This window comes from Triticum aestivum, chromosome 2A (genome assembly GCF_018294505.1).
Source record: "Triticum aestivum cultivar Chinese Spring chromosome 2A, IWGSC CS RefSeq v2.1, whole genome shotgun sequence".
In the NCBI taxonomy this organism is placed as follows: Eukaryota; Viridiplantae; Streptophyta; class Magnoliopsida; order Poales; family Poaceae; genus Triticum; species Triticum aestivum.
Genome location: NC_057797.1, coordinates 342,374,558 through 342,385,779, shown reverse-complemented (window position 1 = coordinate 342,385,779; position 11,222 = coordinate 342,374,558). Strand labels below are relative to the sequence as shown.

General features: G+C 46.4%; 1 protein-coding gene across 1 annotated transcript; it reads right to left on the bottom strand.

The window, feature by feature from the left end:
* Positions 1 to 273: 273 nt before the first annotated feature.
* Positions 274 to 1,576, bottom strand: LOC123185263 (protein ENHANCED DISEASE RESISTANCE 2-like). The gene is made up of 2 exons (XM_044597195.1): positions 648 to 1,576; positions 274 to 432 (listed from the first exon to the last, which is right to left on the bottom strand). Coding segments are annotated over exons 1-2 (930 nt in total). The 3' UTR covers positions 274 to 431.
* Between the last annotated feature and the right edge of the window lie 9,646 nt (positions 1,577 to 11,222).

Sequence of the window (11,222 nt, the reverse complement as noted above, 5' to 3'; positions counted from 1 at the left end):
TAGGGCATAAAATTTAAACACGGTGTTAAGTAAGAAATTCTCTTATGTTTAGATGACCTTGAAATAATACTGTAATTAGTTCTGATGTAGCTTTTCATCGCACTCTGGGTTCCACGAGACATTTGGAGCAAGTTCTTACCAGCGTCACAGCCAGATAGAGAATGCAATACAACATCTCAATTTGTCGGGCTAAAAGGTAAATTTAGTTAATATGTACAGAAAGATGCTGTTTTCTCTTGACCACTATGTATCATTTTTACAGCAGGGCCGAGGACTATGATAATCCACAACTACCTGAGGCCGTCGCCCATCGTCATAAAAACAAATTCAACTTTTACACATCGCCTGAACTGGCATATTATCCTCAACCAATGAAGGCATCCTTTTGATGGGAGGTGTATACATCTCCTCTAGTATGGGATTCAGGGATATCTGCAAAAGAGAAGACCATTATGTCGGTATTTTTCGCGTGATAAAGCTTCGTTCAACATCAGAAACATTTTCAGATACATCCTACAACTGTAACATAGATTGCAATTTGACTACAGTAGAATGATCGGATTATAATTTTATTTATTTATCTGTTAATGTAAAAATATTCTAACAAAAGCAGTGGCTAATTAGCACATCGAGTCTGCTGCACTTACCAATTATCGTTGTTACCAGCATCTTCTTTGTGAAAGTTTCTGTTAGTGTTTTCTGAGCTAGGCGACGGCTGCATTGAGCTGCCTGGGTTCTGTAGCAGTTGGGAAAAACTCCGCCATAATCTTGAAGGCAGAATTGGAGCAATTTCCTGCTGCTCTTCAGATGGCACTTCGTACACACCAGCTGATCCCGGACTCAACTCAGAGAACCTTATAGCTCCAAGAAGTCTCTCGGGGAGCTCCGATTCAGCTTGACTCTCAATAACAAATGCTAAATCTATAGTCAGTGTCGCCACGTAACCAAATGCCAGATGAACAATTGCATTTGCAACTATGGAAGACCCAATATCCACATCAACTTCGTTGAAGTTTGATCCCTCGACATACTTGCACGAAAGTGCTCTGCCAAGTATGCAGATGGCTTGTTCACCCACAGCTTTTCGGACAATCCAAGGCCCCTTAACTATGTTTGCTATCAGTTTAAGCCTGGATTTACGGAGAGCATCGTCCCCTTTAAGGAATTGATCCATCAGCGAGCCCTCGGGTGCAGGTTCCAGTGAGACAAAGTAAAATATCGCACTGTAGTTCTCCTTGCTGGGTAGTTGCAAGTTGAAAGCCCAGACAAAAGGTTTATTGCCATGAGAAACCTGCTCATCGATGGCTTTCCTCACACGATGGTTCCTCTTTTTCAGGACCTCGCAAATTTTTACTGGGCCTTTGATCCAATCAACTACAAGAGGCTTCAGAAGATACTCCCCACCAGGTATTTTTGCCTTGGTTGCAAAATATTCTGGGCCCGTGACCATAAAAGTGTGGCCGGGAGGAGTGGCCCAACCACTAGGACAGTTTTCGGGCGGTAGACAAGGAACTGCGCCTCCTGACTGGACATTCTGTATCCATTGGTGCTCAGCCCCACCATCAGAACAAGCCATCTACAAGGAATGCTAATTTTATTAGTTCCTGGAGGAATAGAACAAGCTTTAATATAAATATAAGAGTCCTATAAATATACTGTAAGCACCAAGCAGAGAAATGTTAATAATTACTCCCTCCATCCCATAATATAAGAGCGTTTTTTACACTAGTGTAGTGTCAAAAAGGCTCTAATATTATGGGACGGAGGGAGTACTTTAGTAGCTCTGCAAAAGGTGAAAACAACAAATGACTTAACTTTTCCAAAACCTATAAGCATCTATAGCCTAAACATGACATTAGTATTTGCAAATAATAATTCACTCATTTATGTGTCATCAAATCCTTCGCAGCCATGATCTATTTTATAAGAATCAAATGAAGCATAGAGTGAAAAGTGATCAAATGATTAACACGTCACATATCTGCGACCCATGCATTGATGCCAGATGCACTTCAAGAAGTGAGCGACACCGCAGTTACAGATTGTGGATTTTAGCAACAACACAGAAACAAACTACACATATATACAATCCAAAGTTGAAACTGTAAAAAATAAGGGTATCCAGTAGCAATTGCAGAAGACGCAGCAGCTCTCACAATGGTTGCATTCTGGTAAAGAAGGAACTGCGTTACGGTATATACTACACCAGCCCTGGTACTCCTGTAGCATTCTACTAGTACTAGTACTTTGCTCCATTATGCAATCCAAGCCTGAAGTATTAATACAACCAGATAAGAGATACCCAAATCGACAACTTGCATTGCATCAATTAGGTTGTATCAATATCCACCCCTAACTAGCTAAAATTTTATATCTTTCACAATTAATACTTCCATTGCTGCAATCTACCAAAGTACAAACCCTGCGAGCCGTGGTTCTCCAATTGTAGCAAAGAGAATCGCCTGTGTGGCAATCGAATCAGATCAACATCTAGAAATAGCAGGCAAAGAATCTTCTTCTTTTTCTTCGTGTAGTTACACAAACAAAGCTCTCCCGGTGCTAAACAGCTAAAGAATCCAAGCCCAGCTCAGCTTCTCCATCAGCAAGAACGACTTCACACTCCACAGTCAACTTGAGACCAAAAGGGGGTTAGCCATTCTTCTGCCGAATCAGCTTTCTAGATTCGACGGATTCATCTCCGTCGATCCACAAGCATCACTACTCCCCACCAAATTTCTCGGATTTTCTAGCATTAGGGTGCTAAAGCCAACGAAAAAGCAAAAGGATCGGAGGGGCAATAAGCTCACCGAGAGGATCTTGTACTTGTTTAGTCCCTAGAACCGGGACCACGGAAGATGCAGCAGCAGCAGCTCCCAGTTCCTTGGCAAATTTGACTATTTTGACCTGTGGACGAAATCAATTCACAGAATGAACTGCCCGTGAAACAATTTCACACCCCTGACCTTTTCGTGCAGCGCCCGCCACGACGGCGCCACACCCTACGGTGCAGCGCCTAGCTCGGGGGCGTTGCACTTCAGTCCACCGTGGCAGCCCCTGGGCCCGCACCCAGCAGTGCAGCGCCTACGAGCTAGGCGCCACAGGCGTAATGTGCAGCGCCTCCGAGGTAGGCGCCACACAATTAAAGTGCAACGCCCAGCGCGGGGGTGCTGCACTGTGACTTATCCACTCACTTGGCTGCCCCCCTCCCCCACCCCCCCACACCACATACCCAACCCGAGCTTTGCCCCCTCTCCCGCTCTCTCCCCCTCTCAAATCCTCTCCCAAATCTTGCATATTCGAAGAATTTGTCCGTGGATTTCGAAGTCAAACCCTCCCTCAAGGTAATCTTCTCTGATCCCCTTGTTTTGATCCAAGTAAAGTTCTCCCATTGCTCATTTCTTGCTAGTTTGGGGAAACCCTAGTTTTGTTTGGATCTAGAGATTTGCATGGAGATGTGAGATGTTTGTTTGCCAATTTCTATGATTAGGCTTTGTTAGTATGTTAGGGTTACTCTTATGGGTGTTCTTATGTTGGTGCTAGGGTTAGGTTTAGGGCTAGGGTTATGGTTATGGTTAGGGTTAGGGTTATGAATAGGGTTAGGGTTGTTGTTTGATATATATATTAGGGTTTCTATTCCGTGTTAATCCTTGGATTAGTACTCATGGAAGCAATGTTACCTTGTGTTTCTTGGAATGCTTATAGGGATGGGAAGAACATGTGTGTTTGTTCATCATGGGGACAAAGACGCCTTTTTGAGAGGCAATATAGAACCGGACCTGGATGAGCTTGACATGGTGTTTGATAGTAGTCCTAGCTATGCGGAGCTTTTGCAACAAGTTAGGAAAGATTTGAATTGGATGGACCCTAATGATATCATTGAGTTGGAGGGAAGGCATAATGTTGGTTTTGGAATGCACGTCCGTTGGAAGACAATGCGTGTCAACTCGGAGCAATGTTGGGTTGCATACAAGGAGACGGTGGCCGAATCACTAGACAAGGCTCTTGAGTTATTTGCAACAAAGAAGGTTGATTCAAGCTTGCATTTGGACTTGAACTGGAACCCCTCCCCTTTGGTTGCTAGTAGCCCCCCACCCTTGAAGCGAGATGAAATTGTTGAACCTCTTTTGACCCAAGAAGTGAGGCCAACATTGAGCCCGTTTACAAACAACCAAGATGAAGTTTTGCAAGAGGACAATGATGAGTATGCGGACGATGACAATGAAGTTGATCTCCATGACAACAATGTGGGTGATCTCGACAAATATCATTTGCAAGAGACAATGGACCAATCCATCCCTTTTTCCCGTGCATATGCATCGGACTCGGATGACGATGGTCCCGATGAACAAGTTGATGTGGAGGGGTTCACGGTGAAGGAGACCGAAGCTTTTGAGAAGGTATTTCGTCGGGATCATCGGACTACATTGTTCAAGGATGTTGTCTCGCGGATGAAGCCGTGGTAGATGGTGGCCAATGTGCACCTCTTGGGGTTAGGCCAAGCTCTCACCGTGATTTGGGAGACGACAGGAACCGGATTGCTAAAGGTTCTAAGTTCGACACCTTGTTGGAATTGAAAATGTGGCTCGACAACTACTCGGTTACGCATTATCGTCCACACAAGGTGGTGCACTCGACGTCAATGTGCGCTACACGGTTGCATGTGCATGTGAAGATGAAATATGTCCGTGGATTGTGCGTGCAAGACCATGGAAAGGAGGTCCAAGTTGGCATGTAGTGAGTTGTGTGCCAACTCACATGTGCCAAGGCAAGAGGGTGGATGGCAAGATCGTGTCTCAAAACCACAAACAACTCACGTCCGAGTTCATCGCTTACAGGCTCTCCAACTCAATATCCACACTTCCAACAATGAGCGTCCAACATGTCATTGACCTTGTGAAAGCCATCTTTCATTACAAGGTGAAGTACGGCAAGGCATGGAAGGCGAAGCAAGCCGCATTTAAGATGTTGTATGGTACATGGGAGGAAGCATAAACTGAATCCCTAGGTTGTTTCTAGCCATGGCCGCGACAAACCCGGGCATGGTTCATGTGGTCGAGCCTCATGGGCACCAAATAACGGTTCATGAAGGAAGAAGAGTCAGAGTATTTGGCCGTGCTTTTTGGGCGTTCGAGCAATGTGTGAGGGCTTTCGAACATTGTAGACCGGTCATCGCAATTGATGGCACGTTCTTGACCGGACAATACAAGGGCACCTTGTTGGTTGCGAAAGCAAGTGATGCCAATAACCGGGTGTTGCCATTGGCATTTGCTTTGGTTGAGGTGGAAAACAATGACAACTGGGAGTGGTTTCTGTATCTTTTGAGGACGAAGGTGTTACCCGCTCAAAGGGAAATTTGTGTCATATCAGATCGGAATCAAGGAATTCTTAACGCGGTGGAGATTGACATTCCCGGGCATGCTCCATTGCATCATCGATGGTGCATGAGGCACTTTTGTTCGAACTTCTATAGGGCATGTGGCCTTAAGGAGTTGGCCGACGATCTTCAAGATTGTTGTCTCGCTTTCTACGAAAGGCGCTTCGCCACTTTGTACAACAAATTGCTCGCACACAAAAAGCTTGATGCCGGGGGTCAAGACTTTCTCAATAGGCACCTTCAATACCGGGACACGTGGGCACGTGCTTTTGATGAAGATGGCCGGAGATACGGTCAAATGACAAGCAATATGGCCGAATGCTTCAATAGGGTGCTCAAAGGTGCACGTGGATTACCCGTGACGGCAATAGTTCAATACACATTTGACAAGATGAATGCGTACTTTGTAAAGTACTCGATGGAAACCGATGCGCAGATAGCGGGTGAGAACCCACGGAAGTACAAGTACAAGTTCCCACCCAAAGTTGATGAATGGTTGGTATTTCAATCGCGGAAGGCGGACTCAGAAGAAGCTATATTATATGACAATGAAGAGTGGAAGTACGAAGTGAAAGAGCCAGGAGGAACCACAAATGATGGCCGGCAACATGGAGGGAAGGCTTTCAAGGTGTCGTTAACACAGTGCGATTGCACTTGCGGGAGGCCATTGTTGCTTCATCTCCCGTGCTCACACTTGTATACCGCCGGTCGCGTTAGGAATGTGGACATCAATCACCCACGTGCCGTGAGGGAGTCTGAGTTCTCAATTATGACGGTCAAGAAAACATGGGCTCCCCGCTTTCACCCGTACTTTGACCAATCACAATGGCCGGAGTATCATGGAGTTCAACTATGGCCGGATCCGGAGTTGAAGGTTGTTAAATGGGGTAGACGTAAGACAAAGCGTCTTAGAGGCGACATGGACGGATGGGGCCATGGTGGCCGGCGCAAAGCGGGCAATGACCAATTCCAAGAGCCTCGTGAGAGCTCCCGTTGTGGGGAGTCCAAAGGTCAAGGCCACAACAAAAGAAAATGTACGAAACCAAGGAAAAGGTCCAAGACAAATGATGCAAGCACAAGCCAACAAGGAGGTACACAAGGGAGCCAACCAAGTGGTAGCCAACAAGTGCCAAGCCAACCAAGAGGTAGCCAACAAGTGCGAAGGCAACCACGCGGTAGCCATCAAGTGCCAAGGCAACCAAGTGGTAGCCAACCAAGCGTTGGCCAAAGAGGATCTAGGCAACAAAGAGGTCGGCAACTAGGACTTACAAGAGGCCGTGGTGGTGGTAGAGCTCGTGGTGGTGGTCTAGGCCGTGGTGGTGGTAGAGCTCGTGGAGGTGGTAATGGCCGTGGTGATGGTCTAGGCCTTGGTGATGGTCTTGGCCTTGGTGGTGGACTTGGCCGCGGTGATGGACAAGGGCAAGTTTGTTATAGAGGAATGTTTGGATACCTAGATGGACTGTTTCCGTATGTTCCTCACTAACTATAATGTATCATATGTTCTTGTTTTTTCATATGTTCTTTTTCATATGTTCTTCCATTTGTTCTTATTGTCCCTACTAACCATTATGTTTCACTCATTGTAGGTATGGCGGCTTCCCAACCCTACAAACCAACGATGAAGGAGGATGGCGAAGATGAGATGGCGGGATGGTGGGAGAAGGCTACCAAGAAGCTTAGAGAGGAGGATGCAGCCAAGCTAAAGAAGAAGAAGGAAGAGGAGCTTGAGACGGAGAGGAAGAGAAGAGAGAGAGAGCGTCAGATGCGATGCGCGCTAGGGAGCAAGCGTTGGTGAGGAAATGTGAGGAGGCACAGAAGAAGCGTTTAAAGGATTTTCAAGAGAAAACGATGAAGCTTTTGGCAATTGCAGCTGAAAAAGAAGAGATGGAGAATCAGATATTCATAGAGAGGGTGGTTAAGGAGGCTCACCTCATAAGGAAAAGGGAGGAGGAAGAGGAAGAAGAGAGGAAGAAGAAGAAGGGAAAGGGGCCTTGCTCTACGCAATAGAGCTACTATGTGTCATGAACTATGTCTCCTCCTCAATGTGGTTGTGAACTACTATGTGTCGTGAACCATTATGTCTCCTCCTCGATTTGGTTGTAAGAACTACTATGTGTCGTGAACCATTATGTTTCCTCCTCATCGATTTGGTTGTAAGAACTACTATGTGTCGTGAACTACTATGTCTCCTCCTCGTCGATTTGGTTGTAAGAACTACTATGTGTCGTGAAGTACTATGTGTCGTGCATATGTTCTCTTCATAGTTGTTTGCTTGCTATGTATCAATCCTACCTCACATCATCTTAGCTATGTATCAATCCTACCTCACATCATCTTACTATGTATCAATCCTACCTCACATCATCTTACTATGTTTGCATATGCTAAAAAAATCACTAAGTACAAGTGCAACGCCCAAAGGGCAGGCGCTGCACTATGGAGTGTGGCGCCTCCATGCTAGGCGCCACACTGGTCTGTAGTTGTCCAACCTTCTGTTGCTCTCTGGATAGCTACAGACATGTGCAGCGCCTAGCTGGGAGGCGCCCCACTCCATAGTGCAGCGCCTGCCTCCTGGTCGTTGCACTATGGAGTGTGGCGCCTCCAAGCTAGGCGCTGCACTGGTCTATACCTATCCAGAGAGCAACAGAAGTTTGGACAAGTTACAGACCAGTGCAGCGCCTAGCTTGGAGGCGCCACACTCCATAGTGCAGCGCCTAGCCCCTGGGCGTTGCACTATGGAGTGAATGAGACATCGAACGTAGCAACACATGTTAAGTGCTAGTTTGAAGGAGATGTGAACCTTAATGAAAGCTCGAAGTGCACCTTCCCCATCGCTTTTGCCAGCCGGGGTTGTTTCCAGAATAGTGTCAGTCTCATCAGCTGCTTTCTTGATCTGGGCACGCTATGAACAGAAACGGTGTTAACGTGTTAGGCAAGTGAAGATGTGAATAGTGCGAATGGAAAAGCAAAAAGGGCAAATACCATAAAGTTCATCATTGGAGCTGAAGGGATCACTGAGTTGCCTTTCCTGATCAATGAGTTGTACTGGTGCTGGGCAACCTCATCAAAAACGGTGGGTTCTTCCAAAATCTCCTCGGCATACGCCGGCTTGCATACCTCCACACGGGTGCTTGCAAGAAACCATGTGAGATAGTTGTTGAACGCGATCGGGCAGTGCTGACGAAGCTGGGCTCGTTTTCCAGCCCGAGCTTGCTCCACAGCAAGCTTGAACTGTATGATATATTTGCTGTGATGCTTGGACCAATCCTTGATCTTCCGCCGCTTTTTCTTATCCAACCTGCAAGTTAGAAATAGAATATTAGCATCATTGAAACCGCCGAGAAGCCGCTAAGTGCTCAAGGTTGATTATATCTTACGCGTGTAGCACTATGTCCGTGTCCTCCCACTCTGGCGGGTGTGGCTGGAACAAACCAAACTGGCGGAACACCCGATGTGGCTGGTGAATCTCAACTGCCCAGTTGCATATGAGTGGACACCGCATATGCCAGAGATCCCTATCTCTAAGGCACATTAGATTCAGCTTGAACTCTAGAGGGTTCCCAAAGCTATCTCCTTTTCCATACGGTTCCCATTCAACCTACAAAATGGGATAGAATGCAAAATTGATATCGAGTTACGATAGAAGCATCAAAATCACTTATGGAATGTCGATTCACCTGCTCAGGCGTGATCGTGTCCATCTCGCTCCTGTACAGCTTGTACATGACCGAGGGATCATCCGTCATCTCATTTAACACATCCCACTTGTAAGCCCAAGTGGGGAGCTATAGTGGGTCGCCTTTGTCGTCCCAATCCTCGAACTTCACGATCTTCGGTCGTCCAACCGGCAAACACTCCCAGCTCCATATGGAAAGTGCGAGCAAACAACCACCAATACCTCCAGATAGCCTACAAGAGGCTTCGTCCAACTGCACATACAAAAGAACTTGGTTGAATTAACAGCAAGATTGGATTCATAATGTACCAATGAAGTGAAACAGAAACAACTTCATACCTGTCTATACAAGTAAGCCAGTGTCGCCGAACCCCAACTCCATTTGCTATCGAAGACGGTCAACGCCTTGAGCCACATCCATGGAGCATTCTTGCCTGTGCCATCAACAAACATAGTCCTGGATATCACGTACCACATGTAGACACGAGCATATGTCTTCACCGTGTCCTCATCAGCATCCTCAGGGCAAATACTGAAGTTCGATACAATCCACGTGAAAGTAGCACCGGCTGCGACTCTAACCTTCTTCTTGCCTTCTTCTTCTGGTTCGCGAGGCTCCGGAGGAACATTACCAATAAGGGCAAACATCTGCTCGCGCCACCCATCAGAATCGGTGCTCATACATAGAGGATTCCCATCAATAGGAAGACTGGTGATCATAGCTATATCCTGGAGCGTCACGATCATCTCCCCGGTCCGAAGATGGAAAGTGTGTGTCTCCGGCCTCCAATGATCAATAAGCGCGGTGAGTGCTGGAGCATTGTTGGGTGGCGTCGAGTGGCTGACCAACTAAATGAAAGGGAGAAGTCCTGTCTCCCTAACATACGGTGTGTACCGCTTGTCATAGTGCATCCACCCAAGGTTGACCCCGTGAGCCCGAAGCTTCAGAGGTGCAAGCTCCTACAAACAAACAAACAAATCATTACATATGGGGGTATGTGTTTGAAAAAAAACACGAAATTCATAACATCGGCAACTTTCATTATTACCCGCTGCTCCACCGACATAGCGTACGACCGGTGTTGTTGGTCCCAGTGATCATTGATAAGCCAAACCATCCTAACAATTTGAAAGAAAGCTTTCTTGTCAACACGATTATCTTTTGAATACAAAAAAAAGTAAAGTACGGCTACTAGATGCAAAATACAAAGCATATGTATCCAAACCATTCTTGCCAATAAAAATGTAATTTCAATAAACTAAACTAAGCCTACCTCATGCAAGATTCAATACAAATATCTTTTCCATATAAATAAAATGTCAACCTATGTATCCAAACTATATAAATAACATGTCAACCTATGTATCCAAACCACATTCTAGTCTAACAAGGGTTCCCCAAATCTAATACATGCAAGATTCAAACAAAAATTCCCCAAATCTAATACACACAAGATTCAAACAAGGGTTCCTCAAATCTCCGAAATAGCATACATTCTATGGATAGAAAGAAGGGGATCAGAGAAAAGTACCTTCTAGGATGGATTGGTGAAGGAATCCATGGGCCAAATCGTCAGATCTGAAGATTTTTGAAGAGGGGATTGAGAGGGGGAGAGGAGCCAGCCGCCGCAACTTGTTTCTGTAACTGGTGAAGAATGGGTGGGTGGGGGAGGCCTAGCGTGCGGCGGCTGCTGCTAAGTCAATGTGCAACGCCCACGAGCCGGGCGCTGCACATTACATGTGTGGCGCCTAGCTCGGAGGCGCGGCACTGCTGGGTGCAGGCCCAGGGGCTGCCACGGTGGACTGAAGTGCAACGCCCCCGAGCTAGGCGCTGCACCGTAGGGTGTGGCGCCGTCGTGGCGGGCGCTGCACAAAAAGGTCAGGGCTGTGAAATTGTTTCACGGGCAGTTCATTCCGTGAATTGATTTCGTCCATAGGTCAAAATAGTCAAATTTGCCCAGTTCCTTGGGGATGGGATAGATGGATCATGCTCGGAAGGGAAAGCGAGGATTCGCGTGTGGCAATTTGGAATTTCTTGCATGGGGGTTTGGGATTTGTTGGGCTTGCTTGGCTTGTCGTCCGGGAAAATAAAGATGGGTAGGGCACCGATGATGTGACCACTGAATATACCTGATCATTATGGTTCAGCTTTAGATTATAAATGGAAATTAA

Coding starts and splice junctions, on each gene's coding strand:
- LOC123185263 (XM_044597195.1), bottom strand. CDS start 1,576: ATGGCTTGTTCTGATGGTGGGGCTGAGCACCAATGGATACAGAATGTC.